General features: G+C 40.9%; 1 protein-coding gene across 4 annotated transcripts in view; it reads right to left on the minus strand.

Moving 5' to 3' along the window:
- Positions 1-617: 617 nt before the first annotated feature.
- The window catches only part of NDST4 (N-deacetylase and N-sulfotransferase 4), a 177,666-nt gene continuing 154,522 nt past the window's right edge, over positions 618-23,761 (minus strand). Inside the window, exons 10-16 of one of the 4 annotated variants that reach the window (XM_073340978.1) lie at positions 22,264-22,387; positions 19,986-20,160; positions 17,982-18,152; positions 16,143-16,252; positions 6,909-7,011; positions 5,949-6,059; positions 618-1,069 (exon numbers count right to left, since the gene is read on the minus strand). In XM_073340978.1, the coding sequence (XP_073197079.1) occupies positions 932-1,069; positions 5,949-6,059; positions 6,909-7,011; positions 16,143-16,252; positions 17,982-18,152; positions 19,986-20,160; positions 22,264-22,387 (932 nt within the window). In that variant the 3' untranslated portion in view covers positions 618-931. Of the gene's footprint in view, positions 1,070-5,560; positions 6,060-6,908; positions 7,012-16,142; positions 16,253-17,981; positions 18,153-19,985; positions 20,161-22,263; positions 22,388-23,761 lie in introns of all 4 variants that reach the window. The other 3 variants (XR_012158535.1, XR_012158534.1, XM_073340979.1) reach the window with 3 other exon arrangements.

Raw genomic sequence — 23,761 nt, forward strand, 5'->3', positions numbered from 1 at the left:
TTGACACTGCACTCGAACCCACATCTTTCTTTTCCAGGAAAGTGGCCTAACCACTAGTCCATTGGGTAATCTGAGGTAAGGCACTCTCAAATTGGACTTGTCCAATTTTATATATAGAGAGAGACTGTAGGTTGGTAATTACAGCATTCACCTGAGACACCGGAGAGTTCTGTCCAAGTCACTGCACCAATGAATATTCAATAATGAGGGCCTGATTATCTGAGCAGCTGAGTAGCCATGGTTCTCACTGAATTCAGGTAGAAGCATGCATGCCTAATTCTTTTGAAAGTCATTTCCACCATGTATAAAATTTACCACCATATGTACATAGGCAGCCAGATGCTAAAATTATTGTTCTCTGCCCAAAAGCTGGGGGACAACGAGTGAGGCAGATGATTAGGTCTACAAGAAGCTGAAAATCCCAAAGCATCAGAGGCTGCAGTGTGGAGGATGGGTGGAGGCACAGTATGGATGCAGAAGGGAAGAGTAGCTGAGCCCGTGCACAACTTGAAATATAAGTCAGAGGTCAAACAAATAGCAGTATTTTGGTTTAGCTATGACAGCTGTAGAAGGTATAAGGAAAAAATAAGTGCTCACATCTGATGTACCAGCAGAGGTGTTTATTCTGTAGAAGTGAGAAGAACAAAGAAGGTGTATACACAATTACTTAAAACAATTTCAGAAAAGACAGATTTTCTCCCCCCCCAACCAAAAATACTTTGTGATCAAAATTTATTTTGCTTTTTCCCAAACCTCAAGTATATACCAGAGTTAGACTGGATGTGCTGTTGTCAGATAGAAATAGAAACAAAAAAAACCGCTGTAGGCAAGGCCATTAACTTTTTGCCCGTGTCTCAGATCTTTGACTAGGACTTTTTTAAAAAAAATATTTCCAAATGATGCTGATTATGTTTTTATAAAAAGTATCCAGTCACTGGAACACTGAACACTTAAGAATCTCCTTTGTTTGCAAATCCTTATTTTCTGCTAGCTTTTCCAGATATGATAGTGATGGGGGATCCAATCTGTAGATAGGTCCACACCTTAGCAGTCGCATTAAAAGGATACTCTGGAAGAAAAGAGAATATTAAAAAAAGGTAAGAATTGTTTCATTTACAGGGAAAATTTGTCTTCTGAGAATATATGTCTTTAACATAATGTTGGAGGGCCTATTTGCCTTTGGTTTATATTGCAGTACATGTGATAAGAAGTATTTATTTTAAAGGTAGGTTTTATTATGTGATACTTGTGAGGATGGACATATTCTGAAAGTTCCTCAGTGAAGATGAGTATACAGTGGTTGCAAAGAGACTATGCTACCATCTTCATGTTGGAAGGGGTTTATCCAGAAAAGGACTAACTCACATTAGCAGGATGGTGTGGAGGAGCTTTACTGATGCTATCTGTGCCAGTTCTGTGGCTCTTCTATTGAATGGTCTGTCAATTCAGCACTTTTCATAAGAATTATTCACTCAAAAATGAGTACAAATACGAACAAAACATGGATGCAGGGATATAATTTGATACTACAAAGCATTCTTTATTTCTGTCTTCAAATCATGTCCCTACAGCCTCATAACATCCAAAATCAGCGCTCTCATTGTTTTTACTATACAAACTTGTCCTTCCCCCAGAGTTTATAATTCAGCCATTTTAATTTGTTCTGGGGAAAGTTGGCAAACTGATTCCATATCTTGGAGGGAATTTGTTTGATTGGGGTGTAGGGGGGAGGCTAATAGCAGTTAAGTTGGAAATTTTATTTTAGACTTTGAGAGGTCAATGCATAATTTGAAAGTTTAGAGATGCTTTTCTGATTGACTCTAGTTAAATGACTACTGCTCTGATAATCTGATATGCTATCATAGATTCTGGCATGTGTTGATCCATGCTGGATTCTACCTTTTAAAGGCAGAGATACTAGAGCAGGCATGGAAGGATACAGATGCAGTAAGGGGAAGGATGTAAAGGAGTATAATCCTACAAAAAGATCTACCTGGGTAAACTCCATGTACAATTAATTTCAGCGAGACTCTGCACAGATGCAGGAGTCGGCCTGGCCAGGTATGTAATTCATAAAACAGAAAGTCAGTCCACAATTTCCCCCCATCCCCCCAAACTCCAGCTCTCCTTGTTATTAACAACGTGTTTGGCTTGCTCTTTATTCTTCTTCTTCTATTCTATATTTATTTAATTGGTTTTTCAGATGCCCCTCAGTTATAGTCAGTGATGTCAAAAGCATAATTTCATGATTTGCTTAAAGGGAAAAAAAAGTCAAGATTATTTACAGCCAGTGTACAAAGACCTTTCTACAATAAAGGTGTTCTGGACAAAGGCTGTGCTGAGGGATCATGTTCCAGGCAGAAGAAATTAGACCCTAATATGCTGCTGTTTTTATATTCAAATTGTATGCTACACCTAACAAAACCACATCAAGTCTCAGTTTATCAATGAGAACATGGAATATCTTGGTAGCATGACACTTAGCCAAACATAAATAACAAGGAGGCACAAAAAGGGATATGAAACCCTCCTCTGGAGTGTATACTAAAGACATAATTGGATGTCAGAAAAAGGAGATTTTAAAAGATACTTTAGTATTTTTCTTACATGAAAAGCTGGTTTCCACCCCTTCCAAAAGGAAGTGCAACAGATTAAGACATCTGCTGTATTCCTTTAAAAGCTCCCAAAACAACATTTGGTGTTTCCTGAGCTTTTCATTTCAAAATTATCTTTTAATTACCGATGAATTGCTGCAGATGCAATTTGGCACGTATGTTCTTTCAGATTATGGGTTGGCCGGATAGTCTTTGGAATTACTCCGGTTCCCCACCGCAACCTTTCAATGGTTTGTCCAAAAAACTTTCACCACGCCAGTTTTCTTCAACATTGTTAACCCTAAATATTCAGCTAAAAGAACGAGGAGTACTTGTGGCACCTTAGAGACTAAGAAATTTATTTGGGCATAAGCTTTCATGGGCTAAAAACCACTTCATCAGATGCATGCAGTTGAAAATACTGTAGGAAGATATATACAGAGAAGATAAAAAATGGGGGGTGCCATACCAACTATAACGAGACTAATCAATTAAGGTGGGCTATTAGCAGCAGGAGGAAAAAAAGTTTGTAGTGATAATCAGGATGGCCCATTTCAAACAGTTAACAAGAAGTGAGAGTAACAGTAGGGGAAAAATTAGCACAGGGAAATAGTTTTTAGTTTGTGTAATGACCCATTCATTCCCTGTTTTTATTCAAGCCTAATTTAATGGTGTCCAGTTTGCAAATTAATTCCAGTTCTGCAATTTCTCATTGGAGTCTATTTTTGAAGCTTTTCTGTTGCAAAATTGCCACCTTTAAGTCTGTTACTTAAGTGACCAGAGCAGTTGAAGTGTTCTCTGTCTGGTTTTTGAACATTATAATTCTTGATGTCTGATTTGTGTCCATTTATTCTTTTGCGTAGAGACTGTCCGGTTTGGCCAATGTATGTGGCAGAGGGGCATTGCCGACACAGGATGGCATAGATCACATTGGTAGATGTGCAGGTGAATGAGCCCCTGATGGTGTGGCTGATGTGATTAGGTCCTATGATGGTGTCCCTTGAACAGATATGTGGACAGAGTTGGCAACAGGCTTTGTTGCAAGGATAGGTTCCTGGGTTAGTGTTTTTATTGCATCGTGTGTGGTTGCTGGTGAGTATTTGCTTCAGGTCAGGTGAGAGTGAGGGATCGTCCTTCAGGATAGGTTGTAGATCCTTGATGATGTGCTGGAGAGGTTTTAGTTGGGGGCTGGAGGTGCTGTTCTGTTACTTTCTTTGTTGGGCCTATCCTGTAATAGGTAACTTCTGGGTACTCTTCTGGCTCTGTCAGTCTGTTTCTTCACTTCAGCAGGTGGGTATTGAAGTTTTAAGAATGCTTGATCGAGATCTTGTAGGTGTTTGTCTCTGTCTGAGGGATTGGAGCAAATGCGATTGTATCTTAGAGCTTGGCTATAGACAAGGGATCGTGTGGTGTGATTATCACTAAAGTTTTTTTTTTCTCCTGCTGATAATAGCCCACCTTAATTAATTAGTCTTGTTAGAGTTGGTATGGCAACCCCCATTTTTTCATGTTCTCTGTGTGTGTATATATCTCTATATATTGTATTTTCCACTGCCTGCATCTGATGAAGTGGGTTTTAGCCCACGAAAGCTTATGCCCAAATAAATTTCTTAGTCTCTAAGGTGCCACAAGTACTCCTTGTTCTTTTTGCTGATACAGACTAACATTCAAAACCTAAATATGAAACCTAAATATTCAAAAATTAGGAATCAGAACCCTCCAAAAATCATGAGTTTGGCTCAAAAGTATTTTTTCCAGATTGTGTTGCTTGTGGTGGTAGGGGGCAGGGCTCAAAAAGCCTGAGCTGCAGCTTGACAAAGCCCTGGCTGGATGATTTAATTGGGGTTGGTCCTTGTTTGAGCAGGGGGTTGGACTAGATGACCTCCTGAGGTCTCTCCCAACCCAATCTTCTATGATTCTAAAAGTCTCACTTCCAGTTTATATCTTTTGTTCCTGAAAGCCTATGCTTCAGGGTTCTTGCTGGCCACTAGCAGGAGTCAAAAGGGGATTTTTCCCTCCCCCAATATTTTCTGGGAGGTTTTTTATCTCCTTCCTCTGGAGCATCAGGGATGGCCATGGCTGGAGATGGGCCATTGGACAGGGAGGGCCAGGGCTCTGAGGTGGCACTTAGCATTTTTCTTTCTTGTTTTTGTTTATATGCTCGGAATCTAACTGATTGCCATCTGTGGCATCTGGAAGGAATTTCGTTCAAATCAGATTGGAAGTGACCCTGGATGTTTGCACCTTCCTCTGCAGCACGTGGGTGTGGGTCACTTGACAGGTTTACATGGGTATATTTTAATTATTTCTTTACCATTGCAGGGGCCCCAACTACCATTGCACTTTGGTCCCTTCTATTATCTGCCTGTGACAAATAACAATCTCGTCTCCTGTGAGCTGTAATACTTTGGTTAAATTTCAGTGTTTGAGGTTAGAGTGTGGATGGTGGGTAGTGTTGGTGGCCAATGCTATACAGGAGGTCGGACTAGATGGTGGTCCCTTGTGGCCTTAAACTCTATTACTCAAAAAGCATGGTTGATCCCTCCACAACTCTCACTCCAGCCTGACTGCGCTATCTCCTCCATCTCGTACACACATCTTCTGCTTCTGGGCTCCTCATATGGAAGCTGGAGGCAGGGACAGTGCCCAGGAGGTCAGGAAGGGGGAGGGGGAGAAGAGGGACATGGGCAATGGGCAGGAATATGAGACACATCTAGTGTCCTAAGTGGACAAGGACTGTATCCAAGGAGGAGGGAAGAAAACTGGACAGGGACAGTGTGGCTACTCGGAGCCCACCAATACATATCAACAGTTTGGGCTGTCTAGACTGTTGTTGACCCAGCTGGTTCATGGTTATCACATGTTTTGATTGACAACTTTGTTTCCTTTTGTTTGCTCCAAAAAAACCCACCTTGAAGGATCAGGCCAAAAGAAAAAAATACAGAAAACTATTAAATTCAACCAACCTCACAATCCACCGAGAGATGTTTCTGTTCTTTGCTTGTGTCCTGACAGGCTGTAATTTGTCATATATGATGAAGACTATCAATCATACATACAGTTTCTGGAACTTTCTGGTAAACAGAGGGACTAGACTATGCATGAGTCCCAGGCTGGATAAAGAATAATGCCATATAGCTCCATATTGTGTCCCAGAAGCTGACAAAGGAGTTGATGCTAATAGCTGTCAGCGCGTGCATATATAAACAGTTTTATATTTGTATTTAATTTTGAGACAGTTATTCATGAGGTCGTGTACTGACAATCACAAGTGAGTCGGGGAAGCGAGGGGTTTTATGGTGCCAGTAACTGTCATTAGAGACTTTGGTCCTCTGAACATCAGTGCTATCTCACTTTCTGAAGCTCCTGTCTCAGCCAGTATGGCAGGGGTTGTCCCAATCTGTGCAGTAGTTTAGACAGTTCCACATTGTGATCTCTGTAGTAGCTTGAAAGAAAAGCTCTAGACTGAGGGAAGAGGGGAAAAGGAACAAAGATAATTTACATTAAAAATTGGCACCCTTGTGGGGAACAATCTTGCTGAAAAAGCAAAGAGACAAACCAGGTAAAATTCTTAAAGGAACAGTGTCCACATTTTTATGGCCCACAATTTCAGTTCTCTTAGTATCATTGTGACAGGAAAATTTCCTGGACAAACCTTATTAAGTTAAACCTTATTAAACTGAATTCAATATCTTTTGGATCCATTGTATTAAAATGCATTTGTTTAGGTTCTTGTGGGATTGTATGCAACTTTTCTAGGAGACTGACTAATGTAAATGTATGGAGAAAAACCCTTTGTTTATTGGTTACCTGCTTCTTGAAACTCCAGATGAAAGACCCCATAATTGTATAAAAGATGGATCAAAGTCTTCAAGTGTGTGCTAGTTCTGAGCTGAGGCTGTTATGTGACCATAGAAGAGATGCCTTTGTGGGGTTTGAAGGACTAACCACCTGCCACAGGCAATGCTGGAGTTGGGATGATCACCAGTAAGCTTATTAGCATGAGTGAAGAGAAAGCAAGCAGGTCAGCTTTCACTGTCTGAGTTTGCTGGGAGAATTCACATCTGTGCAGCCTGGAAATGTCCCAGTCAGCAGGGACATGCATCACCACACAAAGAAGCAATGACTGGGAAGCTAAAAGCCTGAGTATGAATGCATTTGTTGGACAAATACAGGTGTGGTTATCCTGAACTGTAGGTTTTAAAAAAAAAAAAAACATTAAAAAAAATGAACCATCCTTTATTCCTGAGCCCCAAGCATGATGCTGCATGAGTTTTTCACAAACTGTAACTCAGATCTCTAGAAAAGTGGTACCTCTTGATCCATTGGTGGGTATTTTCGGCCTTTGCTTTTTCCCAGGCATTTGGTCTTCCCTCCTTCCAGCAGCTGACACCAAAAGCCTTTCTGAGGGTCAAACCTAAAAGGGATAATATCTTATGAAAGGTTTAATTATGGAAGAACCTTCAGCCACTAAATAGTCAGTTAGCCAGCTATGTGATATCTCGGATGTTTTACTTCTTCCAAGTAGGGAGAGAACTGATATTACAGTGTCTTAGACAGCCACTGTATGCTCAAGAACAATTTATGCAGTGAAATACATGTTTGAGAACATTATCAATTGCTTGAAGATATCCATTTCTCCAAAGAGTCTACAGAGCCCCATGTGTGATGTTTTTGGGGTATCTGTACAATGTATGAATTCTACTTACTAGATAGTCTCAGATAGCCGCTGTCCCAAAGCATATCCACCATTGCAGAAAGAACGTAGAGCAAATATACAACAGACTAAGGACAACAGGGAGTACTTAACTTTAACTACTGTGCTTTGATGGGACAATAGATATGCTAAGTGAGTTTCCATGAGCTGTTTGAAAGACACTTCCTTCTCTTGTCTGAAGGGGTCAGGAAATAGAGAGTGGCAATTCCCTAAGCAGGACAAAGACAGAGGTGACAAAGAAGGCATTTAAAGTGAACTCAGAGGGAATGTCTGATGGATACACAAGAAGTTTGGGCAGGAGAGGGTAAGGAGATTCATAGATTAATAGATATTAAGGTCAGAAGGGACCATTATGATCATCTAGTCTGACCTCCTGCACAATGCAGGCCACAGAATCTCACCCACCCACCCACTCCTGCAATAAACCTCTCACCTATGTCTGAGCTATTGAAGTCCTCAAATCATGGTTTAAAGACTTCAAGGTGCAGAGAATCCTCCAGCAAGTGACCCATGCCCCATGCTGCAGAGGAAGGCAAAAAACCCCAGGGCCTCTTCCAATCTGCCCTGGAGGAAAATTCCTTTCTGACCCCAAATATGGCGATCAGCTGAACCCTGAGCATGTGGGCAAGAATCACCAGCCAGATACCCAAGAAAGAATTCTCTGTAGTAACTCAGATCCCACCCCATCTAACATCCCATCACAGGCCAGAGTCAGTAGGTACACTGGGAGAAAAGGCTCCATGTTTTTAAAAAAAAAAAAAAAAAAAGCAAGCCATGCACCACAATGAACTTGCTGGATAGTCCCAGGTAACCTGGATCCCAGCCCAAAGAATGTGCTGGAGTATTGAGGAAATGGAAGCACAGAAATACATGCAGGATTTATGATTTTTATATAGATATGTATTTCTTAAGTTATTAAACAAAGACCAATGCTGTGTTTTGAATCCTGTGAAAAGACTGTGTGTTATGTGGTATACCTTATCATACGTGCGCTGAGAGTTAAATTGTAACCCAGCACCTCACACCTTCAGGAGGTTCTGAGATAAGGCATGTTTAAGCTACAGGGGAGCCAGAAAAGTCTGGTGTCCGAGTGCTGGGCAGTGAGCTACATTGTCTAAACTCTCAGGAAGGCGTGTTAGACAGGGAATCTGCATCCTGAGAGTGTGCCAGGGATCTCAAGCCAATGGCAGAGAGTGACTGGACTGTTATACTCAGGAAGCCTAAAATACACGGGATCCAGAATCGATTCCCTTCACAGAAGTCTTGTGAATGGTCAAGAAGAGGCACTTGACTGGACTTGTGATATCACACACTTTTCCAGGTCAGAACTTGGTCCACTGGAAGTGCCAGAGATTTGAAAAAAGACTTATGGACCATGTTGACTTAAGTGGAAGCTAGATCTGGTCTCCTCTATGTGCATGCACACATCTGCCAGTAGTACTTTTTTAACAACATATTTCTTAGTTGTGTATTTTTGAGGCAACTAAAGCAGTGTTTAGATCCTCTGGAAGAAGTGGTTGGTTTGCCATTAATGTATCACTACACCTGGAGGGCTGGTTGCCTCATGTAATTGGTTCTAGATGTCACTTTCATTCCAAGACAGGCATCAGCATAAACACTGTCTCTAAACAATCTTTGCAGAAATTTGAAGTCTGATCATCATGTGTTTAAAATCAAAGATATAGGAATGTTAGATTACGGCATTAACACACTAAGGAAACAAGCAAAATATAGGGTTAAGTTTTGAATTTATTGCTATGGGACTTGGCAGCATGCATAAAACATTGAACAGGTTTACGTTTTTGCTGTTCAGCAGCTGTTTAAGAAGGATGAAGTATAATTGGCTGAAATGTAAAGTTAATTAGTTTCAGAATGTTTTGTTGCCCTGGGCCTATTCCTTAAACACCAACGCACCTGCAATTTGCTACTGCACATATGTGAACTCATTTCAGGAGAGGGGGACGGGGAGGGGGATCTTTTTTACCCCCTGCCCAGCCTGTTATCCCAGGGCTAATCCTTCTAGCCTAAATTTTCACGGTAATTATATCAATTAAAATTAAACCAGTCATTGATTAAATGGATATATTGATGGTAGATTCATTTCTATTTTGGACTTTTCAATCTGCTCATTGCATAGTGAAGTACTTTGGCTGGCTTGCACTAATTTCCCAAGAGAAGAAGTAATATAGTGTGCTGTGCTAAAGGAAAACTGTAGTACTATGCCCTAACATTTCTGTCTCAGTATGAGTATATTCAACATTATGGGAAAGTCCAAAATTATAGAATGAAAAAGCCAAGCAATTCAGTTAAGCACCCCATTTTGTTCACGTTCTTGGGACTGTATAAAGTTGTACATTTTGTGCAAAGTATGTTATGTGATACTGTATTTGGGTGCAATGGAAATACTTAAGGATACAGTGTTAGTCTTAGCTGTAACTCAATTTTTCAAAAGAGAGCTAATGAGACCTCATATTTTGTAATTCCCCCTGCCCAGCACCTATCCTCCTTCCCTACCTTATCTAAGGAACTTATATAGCCTCTGTTAATATAGTAACTGAGAGCCTCACAATGTTTAATGTATTTATCCTCACAGCACTCTTGTGAGGTAGGGCAGTGCTATTATCCTTATTTTACAGATGAGGAATGGCAGCAGAGAAAGACCACGTGATTTTCCCAAGGTCACACAGGAAGTCTGTAGCAGAGCAGAGAATTGGACTGGGTATCCTGAGTTCAGGCAAGCACACTAACTGCTTCTCCTCCACAAAAAAGCCTTCAAGGTTTGCTCCATCATGGAAAGAGCTACTTGCCCTTCACTTAGCAACCCCCAGGGATTCACAGGAGGTTAGAGGCATCTTTGCTGCTGCCCTGGCTCTGGTGTTCACGTGTCTCCCAGCTCCATGATAGCTTATGGTATGTTTACACAACAGCTGGGGGCCAGCTTCACAGCCGAAGTAGACAGACGTGTTAGCTCTGCACAAGCCAGCACACTAAAAATACTGTGACTGCAGCAGTGTGGGCTAGTTACCCGAGTACAGTCCCACCCAACCCCCTGGCTTGGTAATCTGGCCACAGGAACATGGGTGGCAGCTCAAGATGACCACCTGAATACATACCCAGGGAGTTGGTGGGATTGTACTTGGGTAGACAGCCCATGCCACTGCACACACTCTGATATTTTTAGCATACTAACATGAGCAGAGGTAGCATGTGTCTTTGAAGCACTTGGAGGAGAGGAAAGTGATCAGGAACAGTTAACATGGATTCACCAATGGCAAGTCATGCCTGACCTGATTGCCTTCTACGATGAGATAACTGGCTCTGATATGGGGAAAGCGGTAGACGAGATATATCTTGATTTTTAGTAAAGCTTGTGATACAGTCTCCCACAGTATTCTTGCCAGCAAGTTTAAAAAAGTACAGATTGGATGAATGGACTATAAGGTGGATGGAAAGCTGGCTAGATTGTTGGGCTCAACGGGTAGTGATCAATGGCTCAATGTCTAGTTGGCAGCCGGTATCAAGCGGAGTGCCCCAGGAGTCAGTCCTGGGGCTGGTTTTATTCAACATCTTTAATAATGATCTGGATGATGGGATAGATGTGGTGTTTAGATGTTGCTTGTAATTATTAGAATTGGGAGCACTGGCTGTTGGGAGTCTGAAAGGACAGGAAACAGGAAGGAGCGGGGAGGAGTTGAGAGGCTGGGAGAAAGCTACAGGAGGTGCAGCAGCAGCTTGGTAAAGAGGTTTCCACTTTGAAAATAAAGTCTTGTAGAAGCTTGTTAGTACCTTGCCTGGTTGATAAAACAATAGATTACACTCTCAGCAGGTTCGTGGATGACACTAAACTGGGGGGAGAGGTAGATATGCTGGAGGATAGGAATAGGGTACAGAGTGACCTAGACAAATTGGAGGATTGGGCCAAAAGAAATCTGATGAGGTTCAACAAGGACAAGTGCAGAGTGGGGTCATGTTCATCTCACCACTCCGACAGGGCCACTATGTCTTCTTTCCCTCCTCCCATAAAGATTGGGTATGAGGGAAGATGGACAACCTTTTCCAGTGTGGGGGAGAGGGTGATCCAGGCATAGAGAGGGTTTCTCCTGTCAGCAGAGCTAATTGTAACAGAGGACTCACATTTTGGCTTAATATCCCATTCCTCCATTCTCCAAAATAGTCTCTCTCTCTGTCTCTCTCTCTCTCTCTCGCTGAAGCACTGTCTGACAGGAGACTTGGAAGCAACAGTTCTTGCATCATGTCTGCTCCAGTCAGGAGAGTGCTGTATAAGAATCTAGACAGATCAGATTAGATCTGTATTAGCTTGTACCTGGCTTTCCCCTCTGTGAAAAGCAGCAGTTTAGTGCTGCCTGGCCATTTTTCTCTCTAACCTCTCTAGCCCCTTTGTTCTCTGAGTGGGAAACACAGCTACTGAGCCTCTCTGTTAACCATGTGAACACACAATCCCCACTTCTCTCTGCCTCAAGGGTGAGGAGAGGGAAGAAAAATCCACAAAGGAACCACCAGTTCAAAATGCTGCAGAGCATGTGTTGGAAACAATGTGTTTAATGCCCTCTCCTACCAGCCAGTCAGGGCAAGGCAGGGACATCCTGTGGCCAAGAGGATGCAGCTAGAAAACTGGATAGGGATGTATCTTTAAAATAAAAAGTGTGTGTGTGTGTGTGTGTGTGTGGGGGAACGGGGGACTTGGTGAGTGAGGCTGTATTAATTTTTGAACCTCTGAGGGGTACTTGCACATGCAAATAGATATTTGCTGAGGCAAATTAGGTAACTACACATCTAATGTAATATTTGCCAGCAAATCCAGTAACTGCATTCAGACAGGTATCTGGATGTGCAATTTACCAGATTTACATGGCAGACTCCTCCTTGCTCCCACAAACACTGATCTTACCTTTTGTAATGAAGTGGAAATTTTCTGTAGTAGTTTTACGAATCTTATGGGTGCCTCAGTTTCCCCTACATTTTGTATGGCTAGCTGGGGTGGGGGAAAAGGACTCCACTCGCAGGGAAGGCTGGGAGACATACATATGAATGTCTGAGCCTGAATGGGTCATTAAAAAAGGAACTGGTGGAGGTTGACTCCCAATCAATGGAAAATCATGGAAGACAATGGAAAACGCAATCACCAGGACATTGCCACCTAGTAACCAATGGCCAAGAGGGTTATGGATTTTCCCACCTCTCAGCAGGAAAGCTGAGAAAAGACCCCAGCTAGAGAACAAAGGACTGGGAAGGTGTGAAGTGGGAGGATAAGAGTTGGCTGCTGGAGGGAGTTGGGGTTCTCACCTGGGACTGACCAAGAAGGTCAGACAGAGACAGAGAAAGCTTGAACAATGGGGTTCATTACAGTTTGGCTGGGCTCTGAGCTAACCAAAATGGATTTACTCTATGCTTTAGCCTTTCTTTCTCTAAGCTAACTTAAGGTCTTCCTATGCAGTGTTCCAGTTGGCTAATAAACCCTACTGTTTTGACAGTGTTTGAGTATCATTACGAATACTTGGTGAGGTGCATTAATCCCCAAAGAGTGTACAAATCTCTACCAGGTTTTCCCACCCAGGTTTCCCCGTATTGTTGCTCTTACATAAAGTTCTGTGGAAGGTATACCTTAGTGTACACACATACATACACACACCCCTCTGATCTTTTCACAGAGATGCCCTCTGAGTCTCACATCAAAAGTGCACGTGTCACCTAGACTCCTCAGAGCCAGAGGAGACTGGCAGCTCCACAGTTTCCCTGCAAAGTTGGACTTGCTGATCAGAGCTCACGGTGTGAAGCAGAAGTGCTGAAGGCCCAGAGGTTCAATCTAAGGACGTGGTGAGGCCTAACCTATGAAGGGAGAGACAGACCCCTTCAGGATCTGGCACACTGAAGGGGGTCCTCCTAGAGACTGTTTCAAAGCTGGAAATGTAGCACCGATCCTGTGGATTGTGACATCTTTCTTTAGCATTTTTTTACTTGAGGATCACAGAGCATATGTACAGACAGGAATTAACTCTTACAACATTAGTTTAATTTTAGTTTTTACAAATGCATCAGAATAATAAAAGGATAAACCCCAGTCTGGTTTAGTAGTGTATGTGAAGGATGATAGGTTAGGATTTAATTCTGCACTCACTTAGTGCTGGATAGAGTGCTTACTAACTGCTGAATGATATTTACCTCTGTGCAGGGCCATAAGCAGCATTTATGTCTCACTTGCATCCTATTTCAAGGGCTTCAGTAGCATTTAAGTGGTGCGCAGCCCTTATTCTTTGCACCAGGGTGAATTTCACACTCCTGTGAGAAGCCATATTGATGTTTATGGATTACATATGGCAATAAGCTTGTTGTCCAGTAGTATTTGCACAGTTGGGTCCTTGGCTTGCATTCTGACAATTTTAAAAATGTGTGTTGTATGCTTAATAAACAGCAATGACTTTGAAGGAGCCTATCCAATTGATTTTATATTGACATTCTTAATGTGAAGCTACCACGTTGTTTAATGTTGTTTCCTCTTCCATGCAAACCTGTGTGTTTCCTCCACACACTTGCGTTCTCAGTGTTTCTGAACTGTGATTGTACAATTTTATAGAACTGTTTACAACTCATTTTCCTGTTTAAATAAAGGTGATACCAACTTTATACCTTGTATGTGACTCCACTGACTTCAGTTTAGTTACCGAAGGGAAAATTTTGTCCCCAAATATATTGAACACATAACAAAAGGCATGGAAGATGTGCAGTGTGGCAGGTATGCAAACATCAGGAGCTTAGCTATGTATTCAAAATTCCTGCCAGCACTTTGTACACATTATGAACCAAGGACTTACAAAATTACATTCCAGAAAATGAAACTGTTTACCTAGGAAAAGCTATTTTGAAAAGCAATGTTTTTTAAGAGACTTTTTTTTTAAAAAAAAAGAAGCCTGCACAATTCTGGGCTTATACTTAGTATAAGGATCAGTATAACCCACAAGTGTTGTTTGTTCTGGAAAAGATTGACGAGGAACCATTGCAGTATTACCCTTAAGTAAAACTGGAGGCGGTGTGAGGGAGATGAAAACTTCCCTGCTGGAGTTATGTCACTCCTATAGTTGTATCATTCCTCCCTGTATCACTCCTATGGAGATGGAAAAGTGTAGGATTTGCTTCTCCTCCTCCCTGACTGTGGAATGGACATGGATTATTACCCCAAGCCCTGCAGACATAGGAATCTGTAGGAGGAAATGACCACCCAAGCAGATGCTGAATATTTGGAGAGCCCCTGTAGCCCTTCACCTTCATAAGAGGCTGTTGGTTTCTTGGCTCCGTGGAATACCCCCAATACAGAGCTTGGCTCCATGGAATACCCCCAGTACAGAGCTTGCCCCTGGAAGTCAGCTGTAAGTGAGGTTCCCTAATGTGGAAAGGCCCAGTGTAAAAGCTTCTTCCTTATTTACTGCGGATCTGGGAGGGTTAATATCCACCCAGTCCAAATTCCTGCAGAGATCCGAGAGCTGATGGTGAACTCTCTGCAGGGACTGGGAAAGGACAGGGAGATAGTTAACCACCCTTTCATGTGATCCAGGGGAAATCTATATCTTTCAGGTCTCCTACATGTGTAGATCTCAGACCTGAACTGAACTCATTACAGGCACCTTTGAAAAAAGGACTTCACTGATCCAGGGCCATTGAAGTCAATGGAAAGTGTATAAAAGGCACACTAGACAGTAGGCTACTCCTCTGATTGCCTTTGGGCCTCACACTGGGGGATGAGCTTCCACTAAATATAGGCAGAGAAGCTAGTGTTGCCTATATTTAAGGCTGCCTGACACTTCCCATTATAAGATCCTCTTTTCTGTTCTTATAACTTCATCAAACTTCAAAAGCTGAAATTTTCCCTGTTGGGTGTTTTCCTCAGGTTTGGGAAGTTTCAGCAAAGCCATTTCTGAGCACAAGATTAGGGAAAAATACATTGCTTTGCTCATGTCAAAAAACACGACTCTTTCAGCTGAAGGGAAACTCTCATGATTAAGGCTGTTAAATGATGCACTAGGTGACTGGATTCTACCACTGCCTCAGCCACAGAATTTCTGTGTGATGCTAAACAAATCCCTTAAACCATACTTTTCACAGGTGATTACTAATTGTGCGTTCCTCATTTTCTGGGTGCCTGACTTGAGACCCTAGTGTTTGATTTGCAGAGGTGCAGTTGATTTGCAGTGAATGCTCAGAAGCCAGTGGGAGCTATGCTTTGGATAGATAAAATGCTATATAATGCTAAGAACTCTCAAAAATCAGGCCAGATGCATCTCAAATTGGGCATGCAAGATTATGTGTATTTATGACTTTGGTGTCTGTGTCTGTTTCCTATCTGTAAAATGGGGATAATACCCCATCACCTCTCAGGGCTGTTGTGAAAAATAACCTGAATAACGTTTGTGAAGTACTCAAAAACTACAGTGAGGAGCACCATAGAAACAACCATGAAGAAATTAATAATTCTGTCTTCAGAGCAGAGTTTGGATGGTGTGAAGTAAATAAATTCTGGGGCCTCACATTGAGCTATGGGTGTGGGGAGAAATGGACTAGTTGTTCATTCAGTGAGCGCCATCTATCCTGTGCACTGAATGAGGCAGGGGTCCTATAGGTAAAATAGTATGTGATCTTATCATGAAAGACTGTATCAGAATGGATATACTCAAAGGGGCTGATTTTTGAGTGCTTGACCTTGCAAACTTAATATTCTTTTAATGTAATTTTTTGTTTGTAACTGATGATAAATTGTATGTGGGATGTATGGATGTACATAATCATATACAACAGAAGAGATTAAACTGTTACAGACTCACGTTAGAGCTTCAGAGTAATTATAATGAGGTGAGACTCCCAAAAACTTCTGTACTTCATCCATCACTGTCGCTGGGTCACTTCTTAGCTGCTGTCCATCAATAATTAGCAACTGTAAGGATAGATTGTCCATTTAAGACAAAAGACTCAGTTCAATAAACTAAGCTACCTCACTTCCTCTGTGACACAACTGAAGGCAAGGTGGATTTGAGATAATATGGCATCAATAGCAGTCGTGCAATTCAGCTGTTTCTAGCCTTAATTTCTTTCAGCTCTGCATCTTGCTGGAGATGTATAGTCTTGCATCTGGCAACTGAGGGAACCGCTTGGATGCCTACATTGTTCTCCCCAATATAGTTATTTTTGCATGCACAAGCAAAGAATAAAATAAAAATCTCAAAGATTTACAGAATACTGAGAAAAACAGATTTAAAAAAGCTTGATTAGATAAGTCAGACATACAAAATATTCAAAAGCATTAAAATACACACTGAGCTTTTAGAGAAATAAGCACATAAATATCTAGTAATTAAATAGTAACCACTATGCAGATGCAGTAGATTGACAGTATCTGATAATCAGTATATAATTATTGCAGATCTTTCAAAAGTACGTTAACAAAATTTGGTCTGATGCAAAGCTACCTCAGTGCTGAACTGGACTTTGAGTCTAGTTGGTAAAGTTATATATAGAAGCTTTTGCAGTACAGAACTGTACAGATAATAACTAACTTGGATGGGTATGTTTCATATTTATTGTGAGGGCTTATGAATTATTGACTTTTTTGAGTGCACATTAGTAAGCACAATAAGTGCACTTTCTGTACGCACTCTATAAAGAATGAGTTCACATTGTTGTGTATCTTGTAAAATTAATCACTGCAACTAGGCAAACATGGCGGTAGCCAATTTTACAAGAAATATGTGCATGCTTAACAGCAGGGTCTGCATTCACTGTGATGAAATTAACTACTGCAGGGGGGAGAAACTTTAACATATGTCTTAGGAGCAGGAGGCCCAGCCTTAAGAACAGAGAAAGCAAACAGGTAATTGGAGTCCTGGCTCTCTTGGGGACCCAGAATCCCATGCATGTTCTGAAATTTGTGGGACAGTGTTATGCACCCTCCCTTAGCAGGACCAGAGAGAGTAAACAACTTTCTGCAGGAAGTCCTACCTGCCATAGATCCCCCAACTTGCAGGCATATTTTTTTGTGAACTTTGCATCCCATTCTGCTTGTAGGCCGGTACTTATTGCTTATCAAAAGAGAAGCAGGACTAAAGGGAGCTGATACAAGTCACTGACAAACCCAGTCCTCCTTTCACTTACTAACAATGGGTCTAGTCTATTTCCCCCCTTTGTAGTACAACTTGAGGCCATGTAACAGAAAAGGCCAGCCATGGAAAGAAACAGACTCTATAGATCTTTTTGGCTTTCTAGCACTTAGACTAACTAGAAGACACAGTCTGTGCTTCCTAGTTTCTCCACAGAGTTTCTTTAAGTCCTGGTCAGATGAGGCAGTCACAGGGGAGGTTGCTTACTACCCTACATATACCTTTTCCTTCCATACCCATTTTTCTTTGTAGGGGCAGAAGGTATGATTGAGAGTATGGAGCATCCATAGGTGTGCATTGTGTTAACCTGTTTTTTGTCATGAAATAGGTATTCTGGGAGCGTTTTTGTAAAGATGAATTTTATCTAAGCATTTGTTTATATAGATTTTCCTTGAATTTTTTCCAAAAATCAATGAAAAAGCATCACAAGCTTATATGCAATAATGGTATAAGTTGAGATTGTTGTTCCCAAAATCAGTGAGCTTTGTGAAATGGCTAGCGGGAAATTACCTGGGAAGTGGGAAAGTGAGTTAGCCATCTTTCTATATGGGTAGCATACCACCCAGGGATGAGACATCTCTTCTGGAGAGTTCTTAACTCTGAGGGAGCCCAATGGTCTGATGTAATCACTTCATAGAAATTGAACTTCAAAGCTGCAGGGTCCTCATGAGATTGCTGGTGCTAGCATACAAAATTGAGAGACAAATAGCTATAATTAGCTAATTTATTTGAGCATAAGCTTTCGTGAGCTACAGCTCTCTTCATTGGATGCATTTAGTGGAAAATACGGTGGGGAGATTTATATACATAGAGAACATGAAACAATGGGTATTACCATACACACTGTAACGAGAGTGATCACTTAAGATGAGCTATTACCAGGAGGAGAGTGGGGGCAGGGTGGAACCTTTTGTAGTGATAATCAAGGTGGACCATTTCCAGCAGTTGACAAGAACCTCTGAGGAACAGCGGGGGGTGGTGGGGGGTGGGAATAAACATGAGGAAATAGTTTTACTTTGTGTAATGACCCATCCACTCCCAGTCTCTATTCAAGCCTAAATTAATTGTATCCAGTTTGCAAATTAATTCCAATTCAGCAGTCTAGTTTATTTATGCTCAAATAAATTGGTTAGTCTCTAAGGTGCCACAAGTCCTCCTTTTCTTTTTGCGAATACAGACTAACACGGCTGCTACTCTGAAACCTATAATTAGCTAGTAAATTAAGCCATACTTGAGTAAAGAAGTGAAAACTGTACTATTTCAGACTTCCAAACATAGTTAAGAATTTAGCAAATTGTAGCTGCACTGCTATTGTGTTACTGTAATGAAATATCCTAGATGAATAATGGTCTCATTTTCAAATGTTAGTCATGGCTATCATACCCTTAATAATAACATCACCACCACCATCAACATACACATTACCCAACCACCCAAGACAAACCAAAAACCTATGGCTGTTTCAATGGAAGATTATCTATGGTTCTCTCCATTCTCAGGTGTTGTGGGCTTGAGGAAGGAGAGCACTTGGTGAAATTATGTGGCCTGTATTATGCAGGAGATCAGACCAAATGATCCATTCTAGCCTTAAAAATCTAAGAATCAACTATTTTACTAAGAAGGGATATTACCCACACACTCAGTTAACTGTTTGTAGAGACCAACAAGCCCATGTTAAAACCATATAGAGCCTAATTTATTGAAACATTCAGAACTGGTAGCATTTCACACATACTTTTGCAATCACTTGGCAAAGGTATGCACCAGCTAGTGCAAGGCAGTGGAGAGTCAGACACTAGAGCTGCATATACAATAGGAACAGTTGGACCCTTAAGTCGCCACAGTGCAGCTCTACACTTTGTAGCACAGTTGGCAGTTGTGGTGTAGACAAGACACAGCCTTCTACCATTTCAGACTGCAGTTTAGGATGACCAGATAGCAAGTGTGAAAAATCGGGAGCGGAGGGTAATGGGTGCCTATGTAAGACAAAGGTCTTAATATCAGGACGGTCCCAGTAATATTAGGACGTATGATCACCCTACTACAGTTCTGCCAGTGTTGGGATTGATGGAGCCACACTGATGGAGAATTGCATGTCTAGTCTAGTCCAAATTCTGCCAGTGTAGATGCAACCATAGGGTCTGTTTCTCCTCTGCCTTATGACTTGTGTAATCTTTTGTGAATGTGCTCAGGATGGGGCTGGAAGGAGTGTCAACTGGCATGGTGAACTAAGTGCTTTATATTGTTATTTGCAAACCTCATCATAGGGTATCAGGATTTTTCTAGTTCATGCCTAGTTTAACTTTATATATGACTCTTTTGGCATTGCTCTGGCTATTTCATTTGTCTGTACAAATATGTCAAGTTGCTATATATGTTTAAACATTTTTTTTAAAACATAGGTGTTGATTTTGTTTTTTGGGGGCCAACCCATCTCTCCTCTGGAACATCTCCTAGGAAGGGGCGTGAATTAGTTTCCACTCTCTGCTTTTGATTTCATTGCCCATTCCCTACCTGATACCAGGAGTATGCCCGATCTGATGGGTCAATGAGAATGGTGATGATCTTGGCCTTGGGGACCAGGGAAGCTGCTCGTCTGGGAGCCTCCTGAGAATGGAAGTAGTTGGCACTTTTCTCAAACAGAAAGTCAGTGGTGACATTCGAAGGGGTAGGGAAGAAATCCATGTACCTGGGAGAAGGAGACAATGATTCGAATTAAGAAAATAATAAATTGTCTTATACATATATTTTGCCTTTCATAGCACGTGGAAATGTTAATCTTCCAACATAATTCACAAATGGAAGAAATCAAAACTCAACTGGGCAAAAGAGTCATTCTAAAATCATAACAGTAACAACCACTGGCTAGGGGGTCAATGATGTGAACAGCTAAACACTGAGACTGTATTGGCAATGATTTCCACTAGTGATAAGGAAAGTACTAATTGTACTTATAATGAATATTGAGTGAATAACTGGAAATACTCTTTTTCCTAGGAGAGCATTTTTAACGATAAAAGCGTTGATGGAGATTCACATCTAAGCGTTCCTAATCTGAAGTCAAAGTGTGTACAGATTAAAGATGTGAAGTGAGATTCTAGACTGTGCTTCTAGTAGGTGTTCCAAAGAACCTGCTGCCCAGTGGGAGGAGAGGAGAATGTGGCTTTAAGCCACTTTTGCATCCTCCCAGTTCTGCACTGCTCTGAGGAATGGAGTGGTCCCTGGCATAAATTAGACGGTTTTGGGGAAGAAGGAGGGGCAGTTGGGGGATGCTGCTTGCATTACAGCTACAGCAGCAGTGCTTCCTGAATCCAAGCAGTGCTACATACTTCAGTCCCAGAATGCTCCCTATGCCAGCCTGCGTGCCTTCCTCAGTGGCTATGCTGGAGAAATTCTACCCTGTCTGGAACCGTGCCTTTTAAAGACCCTAGCCCTACTACAGTCCCTTTACCTGGTGTAAAGGCCAAAATAGGGATTATAATCTCATCGCAGACATAAAAATGCTGTAGATGGAAAAACATGGTATAAATTGTGATATGTTTGTTTTTGCACTTCTAATCTAATTTGCCAATTGTGGGCCAGCCAATGGAGCTGCACTGATTTACATCAGCTGAAGGGCTGGTCCTTTGTATTGTGCAGAGCAAGATGGATGTTTTAGAAACAAAGTCAATATAGAATTATCTTCTGCTTCTTGTTCTTGCAATGTCACTATAGGTTCATTATCCCATATATTATTTGAATGCTTCCATGGATATAGGCCATGCATCCAGATGTATGTTGGGATTAACAAAATAAATCTGCAACCTCCCTCACCTTTTGTTATGATACAATCTCTACATGTCTCAGACATAAACAAAAACTACAAAAATAGACATGTATCTTGCAATGAAATTCAGGCTAATAAAAGGCATCTGAACGCTGGTAATATCAATAGCAATATGAGACATGCTTCATTATGTAGTATGAAAAAATATACAATGAAGCGTTTCCGTTTCCTGGGTTTTCGCAACATTTTTAACGTAGTAATTCAGTATTTCTCTTAAACTAAGTGTAGCCACTGTGATAATGTTGTTCTCAGTGATTTTTTAAAAATATATTGTGTAGTTCTGTTTCTATTCTTCATTGCAGCATATTACAGTTTTGTATGATTTAAACAATTCAAGATTAGCCTTTTAAAATACATATGTTTCACAATGTTCTTCCTTCATATTAGCTTTACTATAAGTGTGACGACAGCTAGTACCTTTTGGTACATGAATCGTTACAAAATAATTTCTTTAAAGATTTAAAAACCCATGTTAATGAGTCTGAGGGGAATGACAATCTAAAGTTCCTTATTAATGGCTCAATTCTGCCACGTTTTGTTATGCTGAATAGTAATTTACTCCACAAGCAGTCTCGATGGCTAGATTATGCCACATTTAGAATAAGACCCTGCTTTACGAGTAGTACAATCTGAGAAAGGGCGGTACGATCTATTAAAATGAATATGATTATGATGAAATTGCAGAGTAAGGTATAACACAGCATGGGGAGAAGGCATCAGAATTGGGTTCTCTATTGTATTAGTTTACTAGAAACTATGACAGTTACTGTAACATCTAAATAAAATTAAGGGCAACACTTGATTAAGTGTCCCATCATTATGAATTAGTTTCTAACTCACTCTGATAGTGCCAGATATAGGAAATTCATCTGATAATTATGTGGGTGTCACATATACTTCTATAATTGTTCCATTGTGATTTAGCATGTGTTAATAAGAGACTTTTTTTTCTGTTAGTCTTCTTACCAATCAATTCCCTTGTGATAGTTGTTTCCATTGAAGAACTGAACTTCTTCAAAAGTTTTTGGATTAGGGAGATTACTGATGATAGAAGGATGCATAAGGAGAAATAAATAAAGTGCTGTTGTTCCTAAAAGGAGAAAAAACCCAAGACACAGGATTATTTGACATAGGAAGGGTAGGATACATCTAAAGCTTTTAAATTTAAGCAAGTATTTCTGAATAAATATGCACAAATGAAGAGGAAAATTTAAAAAGTTTTTTTTTATAAGATACATTCTCATTAATGAAAGGATGTGTTAGCATGTTGGAGTTTTAAACATGAAGAGATAATACATGCAAGTTTATTTGTTCTGTGGTCATTAACTCTTTCATTCTCAAGAGTCCTAATTCTGCTCTGATGCAGGCGTGAGGTTTCTATTCACGTCAGAGGAAGCCATGTTTGTGCATACAATGGCAGAAACTGGCCCTAAATTTTGCAACATATTTCATGTTAAAACAAAGCATGTTTCGTACAGCTTTTCATAAATAATTATTGTAGGACTGTTTTCATTTCTTTCAGTCTTTGTCAATATCTGTTTATCTCCTCTGGATTGCTAGATGTTACATATCCTCTGCTTAAGTGATAACATTATTTCCCACCAAACTAGACTAAGGGCAAGTCTACACTACAAAATTAAGAAGTCCAAAGTTACATTGATGTACAGCCACTACACTAATTAAGTCGCTTCTGCATGTCCACACTATGCTCTTTGTGTCGACGGTGTTCATCCTCACCAGGAGCACCAATTTAACTATCAGTGTGGGGCATTGTGGGACAGCTTCTGAAAGGCAGCAACAGCCAATGTAAGCAGCACAGTGTCTACGCTGACACTGCGTTGACTTAACTACGTTGACCTAAGCAGTACGCTTCTTGCGGAGGTGGAGATATTAAGTCAGCATAGTGGGCAAATTACATCGATTGGAGCTACATTTTAATGTAGATGCTTACAGAGTTAGACCAGGCTTAAATTCATAAGTAGCTGGGCTGTCCTGTTTGCAGGAATCACTAAGAAAGATAGTTTCATACTCGCTATTTTGCCACTGGAAATGAAAAGTGTGGTGTCACTTGAGCTTGCAGCAGAATGTCTTTTTAAACTTTCTATTAATTGATTATACACCATTTAAAACGGCTATCTTTTTAAAGATTTTTTCACATCTTACCTCCAGGTTGAGATTTATGGTGACTTGGTTGAGAAATATATATATATTTTTTGTTTTTTAAAAGAGAACAGGAATTTAAAGGTATGTTCTCAAGATAATGCCTAATGCTGAGAGCAACAGCAATCAGTGTATCAGTGACTCTATCACTGACTCATCCTAGCCTGTCTACATTGTCAGTGGCACGTAGGGTATGTATAGCTCCACGCAGCAGTGAAAAACAGGCCGCATCCACACTGTGGTGTGTAGCTACATGTGGCAGTGAATGGCTCTGGCCAGGGGGTGGCAGCAGGACACTACACTA

The sequence above is a fragment of the Lepidochelys kempii genome, chromosome 4 (assembly GCF_965140265.1).
Source record: "Lepidochelys kempii isolate rLepKem1 chromosome 4, rLepKem1.hap2, whole genome shotgun sequence".
Lineage (NCBI taxonomy): Eukaryota > Metazoa > Chordata > Testudines > Cheloniidae > Lepidochelys > Lepidochelys kempii.